Below are 27678 nucleotides of genomic sequence, written 5' to 3'. Positions count from 1 at the left end.
AAGCACTGGCTATGCAGAGAGACTTACCATGTATGTCCTGCCAGGTCAGGGGCTATTTTAACTGGGATGGTAACTTAGCTGCTCTGAGATCCTCCCTTGAAGGTAGAGGCCCCAGGGGTGCCAGTGGGCACCGCGGGGGAGGTTGTGTCTGTCCATGGCTCATTTATTTTTATTTTTTCTTTTTTAGCCAATACGTACATGTGGAGAGAAGAAGGGGAGGAGGAGGAGGAGAAGGTCGTAACCTAACCCTTGGAACTGCATAATTAATGACAGAGAACAAACTATGGGTTGACAGAGGGAGGTGGGTGGGGGGGATGGGCTAGATGGGTGATGGGTATTGAGTGCATTTGTTGGGATGAGCACTGGGTGTCACATGTAAGTGATGAATCAATGAATTCTACAATATTGCAGTGTATATTAACTAACTAAAATTTAGATTAAAAATAATAAAAAATGTGGGGTGTCTGGGTGGCTCAGCCGGGTAAGCATCTGACTCCGGCTCAGGTCATGATCTCATGGTCCATGGGTTTGAGCCCTACATTGGGCTCTGCGCTGACAGCTCAGAGCCTGGAGCCTGCTTTGGATTCTGTGTCTCCTTCTCTCTCTGCCCCTCCCCTGCCTGCTCATGCTCTGTCTCTCTCTCTCTCTCTCTCTTAAAAATAAATAAACATTAAAAAAATAAAAAAAAAAAAACAAAAAACTGAAGCTCGAAGAGAAAACAGCAATACATCCAAGCTGATGCAGCGGCTCACAGGGTTGGGCCTCAACTCTGTGCTAGCTGGCTCCTTAGTGTGCGTTCCCCCCGTTGCCCTGCAGTGGCTTCCTGCCTGCCACATACCTGTGGGGTGTAGCTTTCCACATTGTATGGCTTCCTAAATCTCGTGTTCAGTATGTAATGGGGGGAGCATCCACCGGCGTAATACCTGTGATCGAGGACGGGGCCCTCGAAGCTGTTTGTGAACAGATTGATCCTGCAGGGAAGGCATGGACAGGGGGAAGAGGTTAGGGTGATCAGTTTACGTTAGCTCAGCTGGCAGACCCTAATGAGTGGAACCGAAGCTCCTGGGTACAGTGTCCAAGAACCTGAGTATCTGGTCCAAACCAGCTTTTCAGCTTCCTGTGTGGCCCTTCTGGACCACAATCATATACCTAGTCCCAGCCACTGGGAGATGCTTGTTCCTCTTCCAATCCACTCTGCTCCTTCTCTGTTGGGTCAGTGCTGTTCCCTGTACCCAGAATGCCATTCCAGCCACTCACTGTTGTATCTCTTTTTTCCTTATCTTCTTTGTGGGAAGCCTTCACTATCATTTGCCATGCTAAGCTAGAGGCCCTCCTAAGACCCCTTGCTTGCCCCTCAAGTAGCTACTGTTCTCTATTTTCACAGTTACCTTATGAGAATGGTTTAGCAAAATAGATAAGAAAACAGACTCTGGAGTCAGATGCCTGGGGTCAAATCCCTGCTCTGCCATTTACTAGTAATGTGATCTCAGGCAAGCCAGCTTGCCTCTCTGTACCTTGGTCTCTGCATCTGTAAGATGGGGACAAGGAAAATTTATTCTTTTTTTTTTTTTTTTTTTTTTTTTTTTTTTATAAAGTGAAGTGAACCCCTTAACATGGTGTGGTTCTTTTTTTTATTTTTTTTATTTTATTTTTTTTATTTTTGAGACATAGAGAGACAGAGCATGAATAGGGGAGGGGCAGAGAGAGAGGGAGACACAGAATCCGAAACAGGCTCCAGGCTCTGAGCTGTCAGCACAGAGCCCGACGCGGGGCTCGAACTCACAGAGTGTGAGATCATGACCTGAGCCGAAGTCGGACGCTTAACCGACTGAGCCACCCAGGCACCCCCAAGGAAAATTTATTCTTAATTTCTGTATGATCTCCATCACGAGACACCAAATAATTGTCATTTGCTGAGACAGACTATGTCTAGACTATGTCTAGAAACAGAGCAGGGTGTGACTCCACATACGGATCACCTTCTATAGCATCCCCCCGTCCCCCAATCCCTGGGCAGTAGATATCACTGTGTGTAGTTAGAAGGGATGAAAATCAGTGTGTAGCCTTATTTCTCCCTGCCTCCTAAGGCAGGCTTCCGTTCCTGACCAGCTCTGACGACTACTGAAAGCTCTTTTCTTGTTGAAAGGAGCTCTGTGTTCTCTCAGCCTCTGTGCACTGGCCTCAGTTCTGTTCCTAACAGAATTGTCATAGGCTCTCTTTGCTGTGACAGAGGTCCACGCATCATAAGAACGCCTAAGTGTTTATTTTCTTTAACGCAATGTGGTGCTCACTTTGTGGAGGCGACTCTTCTTATCGATTTACACGTATTGGCTCATGTAATCCTTAAGAAGATTAATCCTTGAGATAGCTATCATGGTGATGATGTCCACTTTACGGAGCAGGGAAGTAAGGCACAGAAGGTAACTGACCTGCCCGAGGTCTCACTGCCAGCCTGCGTCCTTCCCCCACACAAGCTGCTGCCTACTGGCTTGTCCTCAATAATCATATTAGCTTATTTGATCCTCACAGAACTTGAGAGAAAGTTATTATTCACTGCTTGCTACAGATGACAAAACTGAAGCCCCACATAGATACGTGCCTCACCGGAGGTCCCACGACCAGCGAGCTGTCATTCTGTCCCCTCCTACAGGGTCCAGTCTGGCCCTACTGCTGGCTTGCAATGCCTACTCGGTCACCCTCTTAGCCCTGTGACCCCTAGGAACTCTCTTAACTTTTGCAGACCTCAGTTTCCTTATTGAGGAGGCGGGGACTATAATAACCAGCTTATAAAGTGGTGCTGAGAGCAAGTCTTCCTCGCGTGAGAAGTCTCTTTCCTTAATGACAACCTTTGGGGAGCGAGATTTGATTTTTTGTGTGTGTTTTTTTTTTAATTTTTTTTTAACGTTTATTTATTTTTGAGACAGAGAGAGACAGAGCATGAACAGGGGAGGGTCAGAGAGAGGGAGACACAGAATCTGAAGCAGGCTCCAGGCTCTGAGCTGTCAGCACAGAGCCCGACGTGGGGCTTGAACTCATGGACCATGAGATCCTGACCTGAGCTGAAGTCGGACGCTTAACCGACCGAGCCACCCAGGCACCCTCAGAAACCCACTTTTTCACTAACTACTTAGGAGCCTACCCTCTGGGCCAGGCCCTATGCTGGGGCCTAGAGCTAGAGAAGCAGCTAAACCTCCCCCACAAGTTGTCAGTAGGATTCAGAGGTAATGCACGGAGCACAGTCACACGGCAGGTGCTGAGTAAACATGCACCCCCAGCCCTGGTGTGAGGCCCGTGTGGTCTCCGAGCACAGCTCCGTCTCTGGTGTTCCTGACCCAGCCCTCTGCACGGCCCGTGTCTAGCCACAGGACATGTCCCTGGAGCTCCCCGGAGCTGTGTTCAGAGAGTAGCTACAAGCATCCACTTATATGACGTCTTTTTTTTTTGGAAAAGAAGAAAGGAGCCACTGTGTTAATATCAGCTCCCTTCCTCTCCTCCAGAATTTCACTGAATTCTGTGCTGTCCCATCTACACAACAGAAGGACAGTAACTCACCCACTGGCCAGACGGCCAATTGCCCAGTACTGGTCCATTTCATGCTGACATTTTTTATAAATCCTCCTACAGTTGGCTTCATCTGACTGGTCTCCACAGTCGTTGTCCCCGTTGCAGAGAAGCCTGCGGTTTACACACCTCCCTGGAAGGAGAAAGGGTGTTACCCTTAGGCACGTGGCTGCCGAGAGGGAAACGACGGGGATGAGCACCTACTATGTGCCAGATATTTGGCTGGGCCTTTATCTGGTGTAAACACTTTATTCCCCCAAAGAGGCCAGTGTTGTATTTCTGAACCCACTTTGAGGGGAGATTATTAAGGGTGGGGAAAAGGGAAGTGTCTATGTGGCCGGGGTCAAAGTGGCCAGACCGGAGGCAAATCTATACTTCTCTCCCTGAGGCTGGTGAGGAGAGGTGGGTTTGGTGGGTCCTGTGGGTAGCACTAGCTGTGTGACCTTCCACGGGCTACCTAACCTGCCTCGATCTTCTTGTCTCTAAAACAGGGAAGTCATCTCCCCTTCCCTTCCAGGGCTGTTGGCACTTTTGCTTCCTTTGAATGCTTTCCCCTCTGACTTGACTCCCTTTCTTGTTTGCATATTCTTAGGGGTTAAGCCTATAAGACAGGTGACCCTGTTTCCTTAGAGATGTCTGATCATTTTTAACCAATATCAAAAGCAGAAGAATTCAATTTGGTCTTCAAATGTTTCTTACAAGGCACTTAAACTAAAGCCTGCCTGAATGACCATTATGGTTCTGGTCGGAATCATGGAACACTGGCCATAATGAGTCCATGGACACACTATAAAAGTCTTTCAGATTTATTAGACAGAATTCTTGCATTTGCAATAAGCCCTGGAAATCGCTCTGAAAATCTCTAACCCATTCTTGAAAAATCCTGAAGCACGCCCGGTCCACATGGGTACAGGGAACGTAGAGAGGTTGCAATTCCCATCTAGATCATCTTGGGTCAAAATACTCTTACGTTTGCTGGGGAAGTGGCGAAATAGAGAGACATGTGCTTGCTTGAATTAACTAGATGTGAGTTGAAAAGACAAGTGTTTACTTAGTTCTGCAGTAGATGAGTATTGTACGCTCCTCCCTTCGTTCCTTTAATCAAAACTTTTTACTGACTCTCATGCATTAGGGGTTCCACTATACTTGGTTATGCAGAAATGCAAACGTCAAGAGCTACTTCTGCAAACATTTTTCAGAGGTAAGTGGTCTAAACACCCGATGGAACGGCTGTAGGCTTTCCATGTTGTCCTCAGCCCCAGGCCTCTGAGAGAGCCAGCAGGGCTCAGAGTCTGCAAAGAGCTTTCATTCCCACTGTGTCACCTGATGCTTCTAGTATGCTTGTAAGGTATTAACGTCACTTCCGATTTTCTGTTAAGAGAACCGACATGCAGAAAGGCTAAGTGACTTCTCCTAGGTCACAACGTCAAAATAAGACCTGGCTCGAGGTTTCTGATCCCAGCACATGTACGTGTTTTTGTTGTCCTTAATGCCTGTGAATGTGATTTGCATTTCCAAATTTCTAACTGCCGCTTTTCTACTTGGCTGCTGCGTGATCTTGGGCAAGTAACTTCCCCAAGTCTTAATTTGTCAATTTGTAAAATGGGGATAATATTGATGCCTATTTTATAGGGCTGTTTTTGTGAAATAATACACGGGAAGAGAGGACAAGGAGGGCTCCCGGCCTGACCCATGACCCTGACCTTGAGCAGCAGGTAATGGCCAGTGCCCCCATCACCCCGTTTGCTAGATATCCCCTCCCACTCCTGCATCCCTTTATACCTGTCTGTGCACACACAAAGCCTTCACATTGCACTTGACTTCTGCATGGTCTGCTGGTAACACAGTCTTCAACTTCCTTGTCAGAGAAGTTACATGGTTCCCCATTGAACTGAGAGGGCCGGAGCAAGTAGGCATGTCTGTACTGTGGCAGAGAGGAGGAAGGTGAACCAAGGGCGGAGCCTCAGGGACCTCGGGAACTGAGGGATATACACTGAAGGGTCCATGTTGCAAGTGCCTGTTTGCTCGACTATTTCAACTAGACTCTGAGCTCTCTGAGGGCAGAGACCTGGCCTTTGATCTCTGCAGCTGCCGCGATCAATAAAGATTTGCTGAATGTGGGAAAAGCTCGGGCTTCAGAGTCAAAAGGTATTAAGTAGACTGATGTGGCCAGTTCAGTAACACAACACCACAATCTCTCAGCTTGATTACTCCAATGGGTTGATTCAATTATTCTCATTTACTCACTATCTTATAAATCAAAAAGCGAGCACATTGGAGACACATCTGACTCTGATACTTTCTAGTTACGTGATGTTGGCAAGTTACTTAACCTCTGTGATCTCAATTTGGTAACCTATGAAATAGGGGTAATGAATTAACCTAAATGTACGGTTATGGAGTTTCAACTATATAGAGGATCTAAATATGAAATCTCATGTTGTCCGGTACCTAGTAGGCACACAATTTCTTGTACTTATTTTTCTTTATTGTTATCACTTTTAAATTCCCGTTGGTTGACATATAGTGGTATTTTTATTTTTAATCTTTACCAGGCAATATTTCTCTATCTCTAACTTCCTATTCGTTTATTCCAGAAATATTGGATTTCCAAAACACTGAGCCACTCGATGTTGAACAAGGTCGGTATTGATGCTTGCTTGGTTCTTTTTTAATCGAAGTACAGGTGACACAGTGTTACATTAGTTTAGGGTGCACAACACGGTGATTCCACAGCTCTGTACATTATGCTGTGCTCACCGCAAGTGCACCATACTACAAGATGACAATACCATTGACTATATTCCCCAGGCTGTACCTCCATCCCCATGACTTATTCACTCCATAAGGGCTTGCTTGTGTGTTTCTAATCATAATCGTGCCCTCTGGCCTGCCCTCAAGGAGGTCGCTGCAGATGGTGGGGGTGGTGATGGTGAGCGCCAGGCAGGGACAACGCAGTGTGATGGCCGCCATATTGAGGAAGGGCACAGTGCTCTGTGAATTGATAGAGGCCTCACTGATACAAACTTGGGAGCCAGTAAGTGACAAGCGAGCTGAGGTTCCAAAGGTGAAACGAGGTGTCAGGCAAACAGGAAGAGGCGGCGTGAGGAGGGCAGAGAAGAGTAATCTGTGGGGAGAAAGTTACTCTACCAAACCTGAGAGACTAGCAAGAGCGTGCCTTGTTCCAGAAAACAAAAAGATGTTCATCTTGGCCAGAGAGAAGAATACAGGAGGGCGGTGGCCAGAGCTGGAGGGAAACATAGCCAGGGGCAAGTAAGGGAGGGCTCCCCAGGTCTCAGGTTAGATTTAGTATTTTACTATGAGGCAATGAGAAACAATTATAGGGGGGAAAGTGATCCCATCTGGGTGGCTTCCAAACACTAGTTGTAGGCAAGAGTTTGGTGCGACAAAATCATACAAGCCAGGGCAGCAGGCCCTTTGCAGAATGACATGTTAACCAACCATAGTTATTATTTGTATGGCATCTGGACACCCCTCCCCACCTCTTCCTGCCAAAAAAAAAAAAAAAAAAAAAAATACAGACAACCATTCACCCATGCTCCTTTGCATGGGACCCCAGAGGGTCTTTTGTCCTGGAAGGCAGAGACTGGCAGGACAGGGATGAGGTCTGCAAAGAAGATTGTTAGAAGACCAGCCCCAGGCACCAAAGACAAAATGGGATTGAGGGGTGTGGAAATGATGGGTGAGAGGCATCTCAAAATTCCGGTTGAAAGGTTTTGATAACCCTGCAGCCAGTGACCCTGCAGAGAGTGATGATGTCCACTGAGGGCCAGTGCGTAACAAACTCTGAGTGAAGAGTGCTGGCTGGCTGGCTGGCTCATGCTGAGTCTTCCTGGTTTATGCTGCAGATGAAACAATTGTACAGATAATTGGATCAATGCTGATAATTTCAGCAATAAAGCTCACTTTGGGAACTGAATGATCCTGCTTGGCTCTCCACAAAGATCCAGTTAACTGTGTAAATGTCCTGGGTCCACTTTTACAGCCTCGTTAGGGTCTTAGCCCGTGGCTGCTTTGATATCCTGAGGAGCTGGGGAAATGGCAACCCTTTTCTTTTTTCTCTCACATCCCTTTTCTTCTCACAGGGTTCTCACACAACCCTTTTCTTTTCTCTTTTCTCTCAGCTCTCTGTTCTCAGAGCTGGGATCCCGCGTCAGCCCTCGTATGACAGGGGAACCTGAAGCACAAATACGGCAGGGACTATGGTGGTTTTTGTTTGTTTATTTGTTCGTTCATTCGTTTGTTTGTGGGACAACACTAGACAAGAAGCCAGCAGCCCAAATTCAAGGCCTTTATCTGCTGCTAGGTGAACCTGACAAACCGCCCGCTCTGAGTCTCTGTTTACCTATTTGCCTAACAGAAAGTGCAACTGCTCCCTTCCCTTCCTTATGGAGGTGCCAGAAAATATCACACAATCAAACAATACCTATTTATGGCGCTCTTGTTATGTTCCAGAAATTGGCCTACATTGTAGGTACAGAATTGAATAAACCTTCAACAGCTTACCACTTAATGGAAAGGTAAGTAATTAAGGAAAAGTAAATGACAGGAAGGACAGGGAGCTATTACAGGTGTTGGAAGGTTGGCTATCTAATAGCACATAGGGCTGAGAAGTCAACGAAGGGCTCCAAAGAGGTAGCCTGTAGGCAGAGTTTCAAATAATGAGTAGGTGTTCGCCAGCAATGCAAGTGGGAAAGGTCACTCCAGCCTCAGAAAGCAGCATGAATAAAGGCAGAGAGAGAGTGTGAAATGGTCAGAGAGAGACAAGTGTTCTGTGGGCCAGAGTGGGGGATGCCTTATGGAGATGTCGGCCAGGTCAACGTCATGGGGGCCTTGAAGACCGTGAGTCTGGATCTGATCTCAAGAGCCATGTGTAGACTTTGAACGGGTTTCAGGCTGGGAAAAGACAGGCCACGCTTGCATTTTCAATAGCTCCCCTGGTTGTACCATGAAGATGGACTGAAAGAGCAAGTTTGGAAGCAGGAAGTCTGATTAGGAAGCTATTAACCTGAGCAAGGATAAGTATGCTAGGCAAGTAGCTGGAAGGTTGAAGAAAGGATCTACTACGTGGAAACACTGAGGAACAGACTTCATCAAGTGAGCCAATGTTCAATGAGATCCTACTATTTGCCAGGCACTGTCAGCAGTGCCTTCACCACTCTTGCTGAGAGTTAGGGCTTCTGGAAGCTTAGAGCTCCCCCAAGGCCAGAGTACTTACCCTTTTCTTCTGACAGGGATCACACGTGGTCCAGGAGGACCAGCTGGAAAGTTCACAATCAATAGGCATCAGTGAGACATCCACATTCCGTGTGTGTCTGCTCTTGGCGAGGCTCTCGTTGACTGCACTTGACTCAAGAGACTGTGGCCTTTCACCTCTAAATGGCCATCATGAGAGAACAGAATCAAGTGTCAAAAAAGAATTAAGTATGCATGCAACCACCTACCCATCCGTTCAATATATATATATATATATATATATATATATATATTTGCTCATTTGCGTGAGGCTATTAGTTTATCATTCAAGTATAGGTTAATTCATCCGGCAAACAGTTATCGAACACCCATAAGTGCCTTCCATTTTGGCCAGCTATCGTCGAAAGAGTACCGAACTCAAGAGCAGAAGACAGTCCATCGGCACCTGGGGGATCTGACTTGCCTTTTCGACCTGTGTGAGTTCCACTTTTCTCATCCATGTAATGGGAGAATCATGCCTCCCTCCCAAGGCTATTCCTGGGATTCACTGAGAAAGTACACGTGAGAGTACTTTATAAACGCTAAACTGCTACAGATAAGCAGGGAATATAACCACAGCTAGATGTACGACTTGAAGCAATTCCTTCCTCACCGGGGGCCTCTGTGTTACACCCAGGGAAAGGAGAGGTTTGGACTAGATGGTCTTTAAGGCACTCTCCCATGTTAAGAGTCCATGAAACATTTGCTGAGAACGAACAACATTCAGGGTACTGTGCTACAGGATATACAGGGAAATATAAAACACAGGTTCTGCCTTCTGGAGCTCACGTCTATCTTAGAACAGGAGAAGAGAAACATGTCTCATATCTTAGCTCTTTGGGACTCATCCACTAGGCAAGGTTTGTAAGCACGCAGGCTCCAGGGCCAGAGTTTGCCTTAGGACGTCACTGTAGTGTGGAGGCTGGGCCAGGGTGAGGAGAGCCTGGAGGTGGGGACAAGCAGGCAGGAGGCTCATGCAGTAGCATCAATGAGTGATGTGAACTTGAACCATGGCAATGTCTAGGGGAGAACACATGGCGGGGGGCGGGGGGCAGGTATACAAGATGTTGCTCCAGTGGAACGGATAGAAAATGAGAGGAAGAGGTTAGACAGGAAGGGGTTCAGGTTGATGCTTAGTTCTAGTTTGCGTGTGTGCGTGAGTGGGGGACACAGGAGAAAAAGAGCTTGTTGGAGAGGATGTGGGCAGGCATGCTGAGTCCCAGGAGCTCACGGAACACCCATGTAGAGTATTCAGCAACTAGTTCCTAAGTGGGTTTGGTACTCTGAAGAGAGATTTTTGCTAGAGATACAGAGCTGATCCTGAGAAGCTATGGGAAAGCATAAGACTGTTATTGAGAGGAGAAGCAGGCCAGACAGAAGTCCTTGAGGGACAGCAACACCACCAGCAGTCCAAGAGAGAATGGTGCCCTGCCAGTCCAGAGCAGACAGAGAATATAAGGAGATGTAGGTGAGGGCAGGGCGGGTGGGTGGAAGGGGCAGACAGTGTCACATCTATAGAGCTGTCAAACAACATGAACTATGTGTAGAAAGTAAGGTGACGCTTTTTGTGGAGTTCCTGGCATTCAGTGGGATATTCAGTAAAAGAGTGGATAAACAAACGTGGTATTGAATCTGTCTAGGCCTCCAGTTAACTCCGTGTGTAACATGACGGGTGAGGGGGGTGGGAGGGAGGGGAGAGTAGGTGATGGGTATTGAAGAGGGCATCTTTTGGGATGAGCACTGGGTGTTGTATGGAAACCAATTTGACAATAAATTTCATATATTAAAAAAATAAATAATAAATAAATTAAAAAAATCAAAAAACAAAACAAAACAAACAAACAAAAAAAACCATGACGGGTGCATTTAGATTTTACCCTTCCTCCACCGGCGAGAACATAATCTTGCAACCTGTGTTCCTTTTCAAGGCAAAAGAGATGAGAAAGAAAAACAAAGATTTTCTGAGCACCCAGGACATGTCAAGCTCCGTGTGAGGTGTTTTACCTGGGCCATCTCCTTGAATCCTCACGGCAATGTGAGAGGACATTGCCTCTTGGGCAGATGAGGGAAATGACTGAAAGTCACGTAGCTGGTATGCAGTGGTCCTGGGGGTCTGAGCTGAGGTCTGTTGGACTCTAATGCCTCTTTATCCATTTCCCCCATGCTGCCTGGAAGGGTGCCAGGAACAGCATCCACTCTACCAGTGCCCTCTGTCTCTATGCAAGGTCTCTTTCATCTCTGTGTCCAAGATTGAGTCATTAGTGAGAGCATCACACAGTTTCCACTGTCTCAAATACATAGTACATCACTCCAGACAAGGGCATTAACAATACATTCTCACTTGGCAAAAGTCCTAAAACGAGGATAATATTAACTACAGTGAAATCCATCTCCAAAACCGCCCCAGAGACCAGCAAAAATCAATTGCCTAGTAAAGTTGGATCTTTAAGGAAAGGTCAAAGACTCTCCTGGAAACCACAGGTGGATACTTTTAAAATGGTTACTTGAGGCAGGATGCTGCACCCCAGGAGCGGGGCTCAGAATGTGTTCTTATATCTACTAATTTGCTGGGGTTTGACAAAACAATATTGTCTGTGATTCGGCTTCTCCTAAGTATATATTTGACAGCTCGGCAGGGTACCGTCTTCCTGTTTCAACTAAGAAATGGTTACATTGTGTTTTTAGCAACCATCAAGGCAATTCTGGGCACAGTTGAGACTGAGTGGATGGGTAATGTACACGCACTGTATTAAGAGTCACAATTATTTTCTTCTCTTAGATTTGAAAGCCTGTTAATAGGCGAGATGATCGTTTACAGAAGGAACTTGGTAAAAAGTAGTTATAGCCACCAGGTCTCTCATTTTTGCACCCCATTTTCATTATGGAGGTGGCAGTATAATGAAGTAATCAGCTGAATAAATAGTATGTTTGTAAATTACATCAGTTAGGATGTGTGTGGTTTATTAGTACTACAAAATGCAAATTGGAAAGAAAGGCTGGCATTAAATTGCATCTTTAAATCCTGGCCTCTGTGTAGGGATACAGCACATTCATTTCATGCCCATGGATTTTTACGGAAACAGACCAGATGGACCTTTTGACCAACTGAAATGACTCTGTCATTCAAAATCCTCTCTATGTTTTTAAACATGCCCGGAGAAGTACAGAAAGTAAAATAATAAACACTCATGTAGTCATAACCCATGATTGGCAATTATTAACATTTTGGTATATTTCCTTCAATTTTTTTTTTAATAGAAAATAACCCTATACATTACACATCTGCATTGGATACCAGCCCCAGATACATTCCCCTCTCCTCCTTCTCAGAGGGAACTATTGTCGGGGATTTACATGTATCCCTTGAGCCCTTTAAATATTTTTACATATTAGGGGCGCCTGGGTGGCGCAGTTGGTTAAGCGTCCGACTTCAGCCAGGTCACGATCTCGCGGTCCGTGAGTTCGAGCCCCGCGTCAGGCTCTGGGCTGATGGCTCGGAGCCTGGAGCCTGTTTCCGATTCTGTGTCTCCCTCTCTCTCTGCCCCTCCCCCGTTCATGCTCTGTCTCTCTCTGCCCCAAAAATAAATAAAAAAAAAAAAAAATATATATATATATTTTTACATATTATATACGCACAACATATAACATTGTATCTGTGTGCTTTACTCATACTATACATATTATTGTGCAACTTGCTTTTGTCAATCAATGCTCTACTTCTGAGCCCTCTCCATGTTGATTCATAAAGAGATCTAGTTCATTTCTTTACCTCTGATGTCCCATCAGAGGACATAAGTTGCATTCAACGTTTTCTTTTTCTTTTTGAAAGACATTTATATTTTCCCAATGTTTTGCCATTGCAAAGAACGCTACAATAAATATGCTTCTACAAGTCCTTGTAACATATCCCTCTACATAAGGAATGGCAAGGATGTGCCTTTCCTTGAGGTGTACAGAATGCAATTGCCAACATCAGGATATATTTCACTGGGTTCCTGTCTCCTACTCTCTTTCTAACAGGAGTTTCTGATCAAAATAAAGATGGATCCATCGAGGAAGGCAGGATTAGGTCAGCAGTAAATTGCAAGCCATCAACTTATAGAGATGGGGTGTGTCAATATATTTTGGCTTTCTGTAGAAATGCCCTGACACAACAACTCTCTGTCACACACAATTTGTTAGGCAGCTACATTCCCTTTGCAAATAGCATCCTTCCTCTTTGCTGGAAGAGGCAGCTTCTGGGTGGCAGATTTTCAATTTCTCCTCTCTCTGTCATTTGCTGTTGTAGACATGAAATTTAAAGCAACATCTCAAGGCAACAAATGTGTGGCCCAGAGATAGAGAAATGACATGGGGGCCCAGCATGTCAGATACACAATGCAGCTGGAGAGGGGATAATGCATTTGAGAGGTAGGATAGTACAGGGATACAAAGGAGCTCTGGAACCAGAAACAAAACAAAACAAAACAAAACAAAACAAAACAAAACAAAACAAAACAAAAAACAATTGGATTTGAATCCATATTCTGTTACATAGTAAGTGAGTAGCTTTGTGACATTTACCTTATCTACCAATCTTAGTTTCCCTCTCTGTAACACCGTAAGCAATAAAACTTACCTCCAATAGCTGTGAGGGCTTAGAGCTAATGCATCCAAGTGGCTGGCACAGAGCAGCGATAAATAAACAATAGGTCTTAGGACGATGTGATTATTTCATCTGACATGATTATAAGAACTAAACAAAAACCTTTCTTGGGAGCTAACATGAGGGAGGTCTCAGTTTCTCCTGCGCCAGAACTGAAGGCTGTTCATCCACTTCAAGTATGGAACTCAAATACCTGCTGTGTTCAGGACCGCCCACTGGAACTCACGGGTAGAGGCCAGAACACCAAACCTGGTGGGGGTTTGAGACTGACAACATGAGTGAGTCTCTTCTCCTCTCTGAGGACCCTTTTGCTTTTCTAACATAGTGTGAATAAGAGATAATATCCATCTCATGGCATGGCTGGAGGATTAAACAAGACACTCTACTTATCTACCACGCCTACCTCCACTTTCCATGTCGGAGTGAACTTCCGAATATATAAATATGATCGTGCTGCTCCTTGGCTTAGAACCCTGCAATGGCTCCCCATTGCTAGAGGGTAAGGTTCAAGGTCCTTAGCTCCCACCCTAGTACTCCTCCACTCCACCCACTCTGATCCTGCTGACTCCCACTTGATCTCGTCTTTGCTAGTGCCTCGCCTTGGCCCGTGCTCGAGGCCTCCTGAAATAGACTTGAAGCTTCAGGAACAAGCCAGGCTTCTCGTATTTCCATGCCTTTGTCTATGATGCTTCCTTTGCCTTGAACACTCCCCACCCCCTGGGCCATTTGGCGAACATCTATTCTTATATAAAGATTCAGCTCAAATACCATCCTTTTCAAGAAGACTTTCCAGACTTACTGAATGCCCAGTAGAGCTGGTCACTCCCTCTCTTGCTTCTCACCTGTCCCTGTATCATCTCTTGCAACTGTACCTAGAGTGTGTGCCCACATGGTGGCTTTTTCCATGAGAACACAAGCTCTCTGTGTCTTACTCATCTCTGTATCCTTAGAGCCTGACAAGGGGTCTTGCAAAGGGGTCACTCCTATTTGCAGGGGGTCGGGTTGCTATGAGCCCCTTCAACCTCCATTCCAGACACATATCCCTGGGTCTTTAACCCTTCTCTGTGTATACATAGTACATGCATATAAGGCAGGCCTTGGCAGCTTGGTTCTTCGTGGGGCCAAGTTGAGATTCTTGATAATCATAATAGCTATTATTTGTTGAGTGCCCAATGGGTAGTGAACCTCTCCGTTCTGGTCTTAGGGGTGGTGCCCAGTGGCAGCTGAGTGGTGGGAAGAGGTGAGACCGGGGGTTGTGTCCAATGGGCACTGGTACTCCTCACATTAAGTGGGAGGTTGTGCTCAGACAGCATTTATGGAATCAACAAAAGGAATGGCACAAACAGCCCTTCTTCCCACAGGGAAGGCCTGCTCACAAGGAGGCCTGGGATACCTGAGCATTTCAGCATCATGGAAGGGCTTCTCACGTACCAGGAGGATCTCCTAATTGCCAAGTCACTGGCACATCTTTCACTGGAGCCCACGTTTGAGCTTTCACTAAGATATTTTCTTTAGCCTGCCTTGTATCCTATTAACAATACCAAAAATAATGAAGTAAATCAGTTAGAACTTAACTGCTGGGAACATACAGGAGTGTGTGTGTGTGTGTGTGTGTGTGTGTGTGAGAGAGAGAGAGAGAGAGAGAGAGAGAGAGAGACAGAGAGAGAGAGAGAGAGAACCTGAGAACCCACAGAATTTGGGTTGATGAGCAGGTAGAGTGGGTCCCACTCAGACATTAAAGTCACTGATGTGAATTGGCTCTTTTTTCCATACATGACAGGCCTTCTTTTGCGCAAAGAAGCTTTGTTCAGAACACAGAACAAGTATCCTATTCTCAGCGTGACAAAATACATTTAAACATGTCAGTTTCTCAGGGGAACTTGTGTTGAAGTCAGACGCTTGGTTCCATAATAATCTGAAGACAGTTGTTGATATTATTTTATCAAATGCATGCAAATTGCTCGAGGAGATGCTCCTTATTCAATAGATGCACGACAAAGAGGCGGTCAGCATTTTGTGGCTTCGTACTCCCTGTCACATTATTGACTGGCGAATCACTTGTCACCATCACTTACCTGGAGCCGGGCAAACTGAGGCAGCCGAGGGCAGCAGAGAGAAGAATCAGTTCTGATGGTGTCCTCCGAGCCCACGGCACCGATATCTTCATTGTCTCTACGTGATGGAGCTTCAGCTGAGGCTCCGAGGTCCATGAAAAGTCTGCACAGGGAGCTTCTGTCCCCACAGAGCAAACAGTTCAGCAAAGTAAACAGAAAGCCAGTGGTGCCTGGAAACCCCTTAGACTTTGCACGGACAGAACCGTGCCTATGACCCCAGACACCAATGAGAACATGGAAAACTGTGCAGCACACGACACAGACTATCCGGGGAAGCAGCCGAGAGGACAGGCTGTCAGTGGGGACCGTGGGCTCTAGGTCCAGACTGCCTGGGTTCAAATCCTTTCTCTGCTTTGTCACCTTTGGCAAGTCACTTTACCTCTAGGCCTCGGTTTCCTCGCTTGCAAGGTGGTGAGGTTTACGGAAAGTAACCTAAGTAAGGCGACGAGGACAGGCCCACGGGAAACACTCGCACGTGGGAGCTATTACTACGAAGTGGAAGGCAGCGTGGGAAGTCAAACCAAGCTTTGCGTTTTGCCTCTTTCTAGCCGTGTGACTTTGAGCAAGTCAATGAGGGGCCGCTGAGCTCTAGAACCTGTCTACCCGAGTTAGAATTCTCTTGGTATGTTTCACTAGTTGTGTGACCTGTGGCAAATCATTAACCTCTGGGAGCCTCTTTCCTCATCTATAAAACGAGAATAATAGTGCCCAACTCACAAGGCTGATGTGAAGACCAAATCAACTGAAATATTTAAAACACTTTGAAGGGTGCCTGGCACGTTCTACGTGCCCTCTCTGTAAGTGACCTGCTATCTTTTATTGACTTTCTCTGATTCTGTTCCCTCGTCCACGAAATTTGGAGAGTTAGGCTTACCCGTCACTCAGGGTTGGGAGAGTCACTGGGCTACTAACTGTGAAAGTGCTTCATAAATAGGCATCGTAAAAGCAATAACTGTAGGGGCACCTGAGTGGCTCCGTTGGTTAAGCATCCCACTCTTGATTTCGGCTCAGGTCATGATCTCACAGTTTGTGGGATTGAGACGTCGGGCTCTGTGCTGACAGTGAGGAGCCTGCTTGGGATTCTCTCTCTCTCTCTCTCTCTCTCTCTCTCTCTTTGCCCCTCTCCTGCCTGTGTGCTCTCTTTCTCTCTCAAAACAAACAAATACACTTAAAAAAAAATAACTGTGAAAGAGTAATTATCCAAATCTGTGTTGTTTGTTATTATGTAACTTACATGGAACTTCACCACGGTTTGGGGAAAAACAGAGAGCTTTCCTGACCTTGCCAGAAAGTGTACTAGGTGATTGGTAGTGGTAGATTGAACATGCGTCTCCCATATTTGCTAGTGACCCTACAAAACCCCACGTGGTAGCAACCTGAAAAGAGTTCAGTCAACACCATTGCCTTCCACCTACCATGTCTCCCACATTGCAGGTCAGAGGGACTCTCTCTTTCCTCTAGGGGTGAACACAGCAAAGGCAGGTGCCACTCATGTATGGTGAATAAACTTGAGTCTGGAAGAGGGATTTTCCTTCGACTTTTCATTATTCCGAGTAGCATGCCCATTGCTGTGCCATTTTGATGTGGCGTCCCCCTTAAACGGGATTAAAGGAAAATGTCACATGAGACTCTCTTGCAAGGGCGTAATCCAAGCAAATGTTCAACTCATTACGTCTAGAAATGATTCCCAGAGGACCCGTGACTGGGTGTCGGATGGACGTGTTCACATTTTCAGTTCCGGCTGACACAGTGTCAGCCCCACTTCTCAGCTGGAGACGGCACGTGCCGTCCCTGTGGTGGGGGGGCACTGGCGTGGGGTTGGAGGAAGCATAGCACAGACTCAAAGGCAATGTGCAAGTGGCCAACGATCCCAAACACACCTCTCTGCAAACCACCACTGACTCCTCAGAATCAACAAATTAAAGTCCAAACTGCACTAACCTTGCATTTATGAAACCAACCTGCAGGGCATTAAGGGCTGTATAAACATGGCGGAAGACGGTCCTGTTGCTGTTAATGCTGCAGGTGTAGACGAGGGGACCCGGGGTGGGGGGAGGCAGCAGGCAGCTTGGCGATGCGTTGGGAGGAAGACTGCATAGCATTTCCTTAAACAAGCGACCTCATTTCTCTGTTTTCTATTCTGAAAAATGGAGATAACAACTCATCAAGGTTATTCTGGGGAGTGGATATAGAACACATTAAGCCCTTAACCTAGCTCCCCTCGTAGGGTGGAGTACTCTTGAGTGTCAGCCGGCACCCCATCCTGCCACATGTGCCAGAGGGGCCGGGCTAGGGCTGGGAAGGCAGATAAGCAAGAGCGGCAAGGGGATGGATGGAAGGCCATGGAGGGCGGCCATCCCTTCGCGTTAATTGGGCCCAGAACACAGAACACAAACTCTGCTGTCAGACCATCCTGTGTGCATCCCAGTTATCATTATCCCAAGCACAAGGCACTATCTCACTGCTGTCCCAAAGGATGCAGCGACCTGAACTTTGCCACAATTGATTGTGGTAGTTAATCATTTGTAAACAAGCAGAAAATTGCATTTCAAGAAAGATCCATGTTCTCTCGCGCACCTGCGTGCGTTTAAGAGAAGCCACATCCTTGCAAGACAAGGCTCCCCTTCCACCTCCTCAACCCGATGGACTCATGGAGGACCCTGCAATTTTTAGCGGCCAGTTACATGAATGACTCAGGTGCTCTCTCGCCAGATTTTTTGCGCATGCTGTTCTCTCTACCCAGAATATGTGCCACTTGGTTAAACAGAATTCGTTGTTTGTGTTTCATACTAACGTTACCTTCCCAAATGACTCTCCTGGGGTCCTTTGCCCCCTGGTGGCTTACAGTGCTGCTCACCTGAGGTTATGCCAGGAGGATGGCAGCCTCAGGCAGCAGTGATAAAACAGATTTTTCGTGGGGAGTTCTTAGCAATTTAACAGGCTTTCCCATATGTCATCTTGTTTGATCTTGACGATAAGCTAATAACTGTCATTCTCCATGCCTCTGACATGGGGTTCCATAACTGAGTCCACGAGGAAACCTACAATCAGGTATGGATTTTATGTTGTTATTTTTTTGTTTTTTTCCTGACTCCCAAAGTCTTCTGTTTGTAATTCCAAGGCTTTACCCTCCTTTTAGAAGTTCCAGGATGGATTCAGGTATAGCACAATTATCACACCTCACCACTCTCTGGCCATAGCTCTCTTCTCTAAGAGTAGGTTTTAGAAAATGATCATATGTCTCCAGGCCTTTAAATTGTACAAAGAAACTCATAACTGTATGCCTATGGATCCACCAAGAGTTCATTGTTTTTTTCAGCCTTTGATAACTAATTTTCTATCCTCCATTTCCATAATTAATCCCACACATTTTAGGTTTTGTTATGGCAATCAATACTCTCCCCCTGGTACCTATTTTTGTATTAGTTAGCTTTTGCTGCATAACAAAAATTCCTAAACTTAGTAGTCATTTACTAACTCAAAATTCTTTGGGTTATCAAATAGGTCTGGGCTAAGCTGGGTCATTCTGCTGGTCTTGCTGGGTTCACTCATGCAACCTCAGCCAGCTGGTGGGTTGGGAGGGGGCTGGCTGATACAGCATTGCCTTGTCTACTTGAGGATTCATTCTGTCTGTCTATCAGTGCTGACTGTTGACTGAAGTGATGGGGTCAGTGGGCCACAGTTCTCCAAACAGACTCAGTCTTCTTCAAGGTGATTTCATGGTTCCAAAGAACAGCAAGAAAGGACAGGCTCCAAGGCAGAAGTGCCTTTTAAGCCTCTGCTTGAATCATGTTTCTTAATGTCCCACTGGCCAAAGCAATGGCCAAACCCACACTCAAGAGACAGAGACACAAATCATACCTACTGATAGAAGGAACAGCAGAGTCCCTTTGCAAAGGGGTGTGCGTATAAGGTTGCAAGGAATTTGTGGGTATTTTGGGATTTACCACAGATATGCACCACTTTCACAAAAGCAGTTAAAGCTCAGTGTGCCTCCTTCATTTCTCTCTTCTCCCGTCCTTGTGATTTCATAGTGTGTGTTGAGATAATAGTGGCTTATGGTTGATAGAGCCTATAGCTCTGACTTGCTGGATGGAGAACAGGCCCTGCTGGGGCTCCTGGGTGGCTCAGTCTGTTAAGTGTCTGACTCTTGATTTTGGCTCACGTCATGATCTCATGGTTCATGAGATCGTGTCCCATATTGGGCTCTGTGCTGACAGCATGGGGCCTGCTTGGGATTCTCTCTCTCCCTCTCTCTCTGCCCTTCCCCTGCTCATACTCTCTCTCTCGCTCTCTCTCTCAAAATAAATTTAAAAATTCTTTAAAAAAAGAGCCCCTGTGGACTCACAGAGAACTTTATATGACTAAGAATTAAACTTTTGTTATGTCATTGAGATTTTGTGGTTTATATGTTACTGCAGCAATAGCTACTCTATTCTGACTAGTTATATTCTAATGTTTCACACAAAATTTGTTGTGTATGTACATGTTTCTGGGGAAAAAGCCCATATTTCCCCTCAGATTAAAAAATATCTGTGATTCAAAAGAAGTAAAAACAAAACGAAATAGAAAAAATTCCCTCAGGAGATGTAACTTTTTCAGCTCACAGAATTCTGGGTTTTTCGCTTTGAAGGTGGTGTGGAGTAGTTGGAAGTGTCTGAGGCATCAGACAGACCTAGATTAGCATTTCATTTCTCCCATTTATTAGTTTATATCCTGGACAAATCCCTTAAGCCCTCTGAGCAGTAGTTTCCCTGGTTTAAAATGCAGGCTTGTTGAAATAATGCTTCAATAATCATTTATTGCAAGCCTACTACATGTCAGGCACAATGCTAGGTGCTGGAGTATAAAGATGAATGTGTAATAAACCTTCCACATAAGAGCGGACAATCTGGTGAGATAAACAGACACTATAATACATCATGGCAGTACAGTGTGGTGAGTGCAGTGATGGAGCCTTCAGAGCACAATCTGGGCACAGCCAAATGTGTGTGTGCATGTAAGTGTTTACATGTGTGCATGCATATGTCAGAGTGTGCACAAGTATGTGTGTGTACAGTGTGTGCACAAGTGTGTGTATGTGTGTATGCACACACGCGTGCACGCAAGCACAAGAGGGTGCACACTGTTGTGTTGCACACACGTGTGTGCACAAGTGTATGCGTGCGTGTGCATGCACATGAGTATTGTGTGTGTGCGTGTAGGTGCACAGTTGTGTGCAGCTGCGAGTGTGCACACATGTGTGTGTGCATAGTGTGTGCACAAGTGTGCATGTGTGAGTGCATACACACAAGCATGTGCACGCAAGCACAAGAGAGTGTGCGTGTGAGCATTCTGTGTTGCACATGCGTGAGTGCACAAGTGTGTATGTGTGAGTGTGCATGCATGAGTACTGCATGTGCGTGTGTATGTGCACAAGTGTGTGCAAAGTGTGTTTGTGCACACACATGTGTATGTGCACATGCGTGTGAGTGTGCACACAGGTGTGTGTGTGCATGTGTGTGTGTGATCATTGGGAAAGGTTTCTCAGAAGTGATGCTTGAGCTGGCCCCTCAGGGGTGAGGAGGAGTCAAGAAACCAAAGGACCAAAGGGAGAGCACGTGCTATCACTGGGAGAGGGCAGCAAATTCAAGATACAAGGGTGGGACCCCGCACAGAAGTTGGGGAATCGAAAGCCATTTGGTATTTCAGGGGCACAGAGTTCAGCATGAGTAGTGGGAAGAAATGGCACTGGAGGCAGGCAGGAGTCATATCATGAAGGGCCTGGTGGGCAGTGCTAATGATCAGGACTTGTGTCCTAAGTGCAAGGGGACCTACTGAAGGCTTTGGAGGGGAAGGGAGAGGACAGCTTTCTTTGTGGGAGAGATTACTCTTGCTGCAGTGTAGAGGATGGACCGGCGGGAGGGAAATTAGAGCAGAGAGTCTGGCCGGGGGTGTGTTCCAACAGTCCACTGAGAGAGACGGATGCCCGAAGCAGGGCGGTGGTAACAGTCAGAGAGGAGGCATGGACACAATGTGTTCATTCTGTTGTGGAGAGAAGTAAATAGCACACTATTTACTTTTAAGTTTTAAGTTGATTTATTTTGAGAGAGAGAGAAAGCACAGGTGGGGGTAGGAACAGAGAGAGAGGGACAGAGAAAGAATCCCAAGCAGGCTCCGCGCTGTCATCGCAGAGCCCAGTGCAGGGCTCGAACTCATGGACTGTGAGATCATGACCTGAGCTGAAATCAAGAGTCGGACACTTAACCAAATGAGCCACCCGGGCGCCCAATAACACACTATTTGTAAAGGACTTTGTAAACCATGCTGCTGGGCACAAGGTGGGGTCATTATGACGGAGATTATGGTTCTGTGTTAAGGAAGGTATGTTAAGTCCCCTGGGCTGAGCTTGTCAGCTGCCCAGAGCACCCTGGCTCCGCTCGGCATCCATTTCCTTCTTTATCACTCATGGTCCTGTGGATTCAAGGGCGCACGCTTGGCTACCATCAGGTGAGTTCCTTGTCTTCCAGGCTCACCTTCCCTGGACCCTGGGGATGGGCGAAGGAAGACTTTATCTTCTCCTACTGTCCCAGAGTCCTAATCAGTGTCTGATGTCCAGGGTTTTCCCTGAGGCCCTGGAGGCCTGATTTAAAAGACCCTTGGCAGACATCTGTGGGAAGTGCATCCCTGGAGGAGGTTACGCTCCCTGGAGCTCCTTCCCCACGGCAGGGTAGGAGCCCCACCAAGGTTCAAAGGTGGACCAGAAAAAGTGCAGCTGGGCTGAGTGGGCAGTGAGGTCTCTGGAGGACTGCCTGGGGACAAACCACCCGAAGGAGAAAAGGAGATGGCTCTATTTCCAACTAGAAGAATAAGGAAAGGGAAAAAAAGCTAGCTAGCAAAATGAAGAGTCTCATCCTTTTGTGGCAAAGAGACCAGCTGTTCACGGATCCCTGTGCCCTCCACGGAGCACCCAGCTACGCTGCACTTCCCAGCACCTTTGTGACCCTGCTTGGCTCTGTGACTAAAGGCACATGGAATACAGGCGTGCCCTTACACCGTCCCACGTGCAATCTGCCCCGCTCTCCTGCCCCGCATCTGCCTGCTGAATATGACCTTGGAAGCCACTGTTGAAGAGGGCTGCACAGCGGGCAGCCTGGGCTCCCGTGTGACCACATGGAGCAGAATCTTCCACACTCCCTGCTGATTACACTAAGCCTCAGTGAGAAGGAAACTTCTCTTGGGTTCCAGCTGCTGAGATTCCAGTGTCTTCCTGTTACCGTACATAGGAAGTCTACCAAGAACATCTGGGCAACACTAATGATGAAGGCCAGCGCTACAAAGAGCAGGTAGGCAGATGTGGCCTGCGGCGTGCTCCAAGGTGATGGTCGGCCAGTGTGCCGAGAGGAGAAGTGACTTTGCGGGTTTTGCCTCCATTATTTGGGACGCAATCGCCAAATACAACCAGGAGACCGGGGGGAGAGCCCTTTAGGAACAACTTGATTTGGTTCTAGCGATTTAGGGCCGAGAGCGGGCATGTTGCTCGGCTCCTGGTCATTGACCAGAGTGCTGATCAGAGAGGACCCGGCAGTGTGTGTGAGGAGAAGAGGCAAAGAAGAAACGCTAGAAGACGGGTGGGCCATGGCAGTGAGGAAAATTATGCCTTTAGGGGAGTCCCCAGTTTGGGAACACTTTCAGACAGGGACCATGAAGCAACAGCGTGTTGAGGACTCACATGTGGACAAGGAAGATGACTTCTAGGCCAGTCAGTGATTCCCAGGGTCTGTGCATAATTACCTGTTTAATAATGGAGCATAGTACATCATATTTTTTCTTTCTTTCTTTTTACTTTTTTTTTGAGGGGGGCAAGGGGAGGGAGGGAGGGAGGGAGAGAGAGAGAGAGAGAGAGAGAGAGAGAGAGAATGTTAATGCCATGCTCAGCGCAGAGCCCGAGGTGGAGCTCGATCCCACGACCCTGGCATCGTGACCCGAGTTGAAATCAAGAGTCGGATGTTTAACCAACTGAGCCACCCAGGTGCCCCCATTGTATTTTCTCTTAGACTCTTTTGAGTCCCACAGTCTTAGGATATTTTACTGACCTCACGATGCTCATTATCATCACTGGCACAGGCAAGGAAACATCTGGAGTTCAACTCAGAGCGGCTCGTTTTTATAAATGTTTTTACATTAAAGTACAGGCAATTCCTCAGAAATAAAAATGTTGAGTATTCCTTTTCTATGTCAGATATTTCCAGGAACACTAGAAATGTGTGAGGAGGGGAAATGGGATTCCACCTGGCAATGTGCCAGGAAATGAATTACCTGGGGGACTTTTAACAACTTGATGGATTATGTAGTTGCATTGATATTGTGGATTAACTGTGGCAAACAGGAAATCTAAGCCACCCTGCTCATCTGTTCATTCACTCGCAGTGGATCACATGTAGACTCCTCACCCTGCTACATAAGTGATTTCTAAATCTGTCTGCTTCAGCTACTCTGAACTTCACAGCAATTCATTTATTCAAATATATATATATATTTTTTTTTTTTTTTCTTTTTTTTCAATGCCTAGTGTGCTAATGTGGGAGACACAGCAAGTAGTAAATACAACTCTTGGCTCCCTGTCCATGTGGAGCTTCCGGTTTCCCAGAGGAAATAAACACAAGGAATCAATTACACTTCTGTCTACCATGATGATTTGAGTACCTTTAAGTAGTAAAAGCATATACTATTCTGAGGTCATTGGGGGTTGGCTGGGGGCGGGGAAATTCCCCTGCGCTTGAAAGCCCCAAACCAGGGGTGCCTGGGTGGCTCAGTCAGTTAAGCATCTGACTCTTGATTTCGGCTCAGGTCATGGGTTCACGGTTTGTGAGTTCGAGCCCCACAACGGGCTCTGGGGGTGGTGGACAGGGTGGAGCCTGCTTGGGATTCTTTCTCTCCCTCTCTTTCTGCTCCTTTCCTGCTGGTGTGTGCATGCTCGCTCTCTCTCTCTCTCAAGGATAAATAAATAAAACTTAAAAAGAAGTAAAAAAAAAAAAAAAAAAAGAAAAGAAAAAAACGTCCCAAATCAAAGGGTGAAGCGACTGAACTGTCAGATGTTTGAGTTGCTAATGCGATACCGATGCCATGCAGTATCACACAGCATTTCTGCTATCTGGTGTTGCCACAAAGAACCACCCCAACACTAGTGGCTTAAAACATCAATTATGTTACCATTACTCACAATTCTGCAGGTCAAGAATTTGAAGGGACGCAATAAGAATGGCCGAGATGACCACTCAGATGTTCGTTGACTCAGCTGAAGAGCTGGACAACTCGGGGGGTGGCTGGGACCCTGTGACTGCCACCTTGGTGCTCCGCAGGGCCTCTTCCTTTCCAGGTGGTCACTCCACAAGGCCTCTCCACAGGGTGGCTGCACTTCTTACATGGCAGCTCAGGGCTCCCAAGAGCACAAAAGCAGAAGCTTCCAGAACTTCTTCAGGCTCTAGCCTGGAGCTGGAGGGAGTGTGCTGCTTCTACCACATACTACCAGTTGAAGTGAGCCACAGGGCCAGCCCAGAATATCACTGTAGTACTACCCACGGGGAAGCACCGTCTCCAGCCTCATTTGGGATCAAGCCTCAAGACTTACAATGGACTTTGAGAAGCGGCAGGTGCAAAGGCCAAGATATTCCTTCAAAGGGTTTAAAGACCCTGATACGTGGAAATGATGCAATTTTGAGACAGGGCATGAGAGAGAAGAACAGGGACATTCAGAAGTGGATCCACAGATTGCAAACAAAACAAGGCAGGAGACCTGGTCCTACCTGGACAGAGACTATCCCCTTGGCCGAGGAAGATGTCAACTCTGACATCAGAACCCCAGCCTAGCATTCCCATAGTTTGCTCTACATATTTCTGCTTAACTGTGTGGTAGACAAAAAAATATGACACTAGGCTCAGCTTCTATACATGTTAAGAGAGCAGGCTCTACAGTCAGAATGTCTGATTATGATGTCTGCCTCTTCTACGTGCTAGAAAAGTGGCCTTACTTTGGGTCAAGTTACTTAAATTTTCTGTTCAGGATTGCCAAGGTACTTAGCACAGCACTGCATATGCACCAGGATTTTGAAAATGTTAACTATTAATAACGTTAATGCTCTTGCTCATATTGTTAATTTCATAATTTCCCATTTATACATCTTTCCAGCTCGATATTTGGCTTGGGTACGGGCTACCGTATCTGCCTACTGATGTGAGCATTTTGGCAGCCAGAGGGGCAAAAAGAGAATAATAGCCCTCTTTCCAGGAGGGACCGTTGATATCTGTCAATGTGCATCCAGTATACAACCGTGTGGCCTTTGCTGGAGAGGAAAACCCTGGCCTCCTGAGCTTGGCTTGCTGCACAGGGTTGATAAACAGCAGCGTCGATGTCAAGGCTGAATCACCTGGGTATCTAAGTCATACTGACTGATCAACCCACGAAGAAACATTTTTTATGTTGTTTGATGTCCAAACTGGATATTTTAGGAGTCCCACGTGAACGCAGATAGACAGTTTTGATTTTTATTCAAGGTATTACTTTGCAAGTTTCTAGGTTTCCTGAGTGCATTAGTCTCTGAGTTCTGGAGCCATGTTTGAATAAGTTTATTTGCTGAGGTGTGCAATTGCTCCAGGATCTCTTTATCCCGGTCGATGATGTCACAATCTCTGCATGTGAGCCGGGTCTGGGGGCATTTCCTGTCTCCCGCGAGGGACGTCAGTGGGGCAGGGGGATGGGAGACTCTGCAGTACCTCTGCCTGGCGCAAAAGGAAGGGGCAGGTCTCTGCCTGGTGCAAAAGGAAGGGGCGGGCCTAGTCTATTCGGGCTGCTCTACGCTGATACTACAGCCTGAGGTCAAGTGGTAGCAGATTCAGGGGCTGATGAGGGCCCCCTTCCTGGATCCCAGACTGCCATATTCCAGCTTCACGGTCCCCGCATGGTGGAAAGACAAGGAAACCCTCTGGGGTCTCTTTTACAAGGGCACTAATCTCATTCCTGAAGGCTCCACCCTCGTGACCTAACCCCCCTCCGCCTCCCAGAGGCTCCAGCTGCAAATACCATCGCACTGAGGATTAGCTTTCGGCATACGACTTTTTGGGGGTGGGGGGCACAAACATTCTGCCTGTGGCAGTGGGCTCCTGAGCTTACAAGCTATGCCCCTCACCTTCAGTTTTCCTGTCTGGAATATGGGGCTAATCACATTTACCTCATAGGGCTTTTATGAGGGTTAATGAGTTAAGATTGCAGAAAATATTTGGAACAATTCATGGCACATGGGGAGTAGCTTTTATAGACATTAGTCACTATTATCAATCAGTTTCTTTACCAAGTATGGGGGTTTATTCCAGGCCTCACACCTCCCCCTTTCTGGACCCTGACTCTGACTCCAAGGACTTCCCTGGAGAAGTGTGAAAGGGACAGAGTGGTGGCCTTTTTCAGGATGTAGAGTTCCACTTGATCCCTAGAGGCTGGCTGCAGTTTTGAGACTCTTCTATGAGGCAGAATGGAGTAGGAGGGAAAGTCCTGGGATTCCCACTAGAGGATGGGGCTCAGGACTCATTCCTGCTACGTGCATGCCACTTTTGTGTGTCCTTTCTGAGTCTCAGGTCCTCACCTGCAGAATACGTACACATGTCCTATGCACAGGGCACCTGGGCTTTTCAGATCCAGGCAGACTCGCTGAGGTGGGGCAAGCCGAGGTACCCGGCATTCAAGTCAGAGTCCCCTGGATTCCCTTAGAAACCTGAAGGTAGGTGATGCCTGGAGCCCAGCTACTAGAAACAGGGCACAAACTCTTAAAGAGGCTGGCCCCAGTTGTCTTGGGTTCAGATGCTTGCAGAGTGAGTGGCTGGAGTATCTTATACCACAGCCTACGTTCTCAGAGGCTGGGAGGGCAGCCTTTGATGGGCTCTGAGGGACACTAACCCGCCCCCTGAGTCTTCCCTGTCCTTCCCACGCAGACCTTGCCGGTAGAGTTTCTTTCCAAGCCCACGAGAACCTTCCCAGGTCTCTCCAGCGTCCTCTGATCCTCTGCTCTTTTTGGTATCTGCTCCTGTTACTTCCATGCTGTCCCTTTGGTAGGAGGGTAGTTCTGTCCGATG

At 46.8% G+C, this 27678-nt stretch overlaps 1 protein-coding gene across 1 annotated transcript in view; it reads right to left on the bottom strand.

Annotated features, from left to right (window-relative positions):
* The window catches only part of C8B (complement C8 beta chain), a 38615-nt gene extending 22890 nt beyond the window's left edge, over positions 1–15725 (bottom strand). The window contains exons 1-5 of the mRNA XM_060626812.3: positions 15538–15725; positions 8801–8957; positions 5344–5485; positions 3553–3694; positions 839–971 (exon numbers count right to left, since the gene is read on the bottom strand). Of these exons, the coding sequence (XP_060482795.2) occupies positions 839–971; positions 3553–3694; positions 5344–5485; positions 8801–8957; positions 15538–15629 (666 nt within the window). The 5' untranslated portion in view covers positions 15630–15725. The remainder of the gene's footprint in view (positions 1–838; positions 972–3552; positions 3695–5343; positions 5486–8800; positions 8958–15537) is intronic.
* Between the last annotated feature and the right edge of the window lie 11953 nt (positions 15726–27678).

This window comes from Panthera onca, chromosome C1 (genome assembly GCF_046562875.1).
Source record: "Panthera onca isolate mPanOnc1 chromosome C1, mPanOnc1 haplotype 2, whole genome shotgun sequence".
In the NCBI taxonomy this organism is placed as follows: Eukaryota; Metazoa; Chordata; class Mammalia; order Carnivora; family Felidae; genus Panthera; species Panthera onca.
This window is presented reverse-complemented; position numbering and strand designations above follow the sequence as displayed.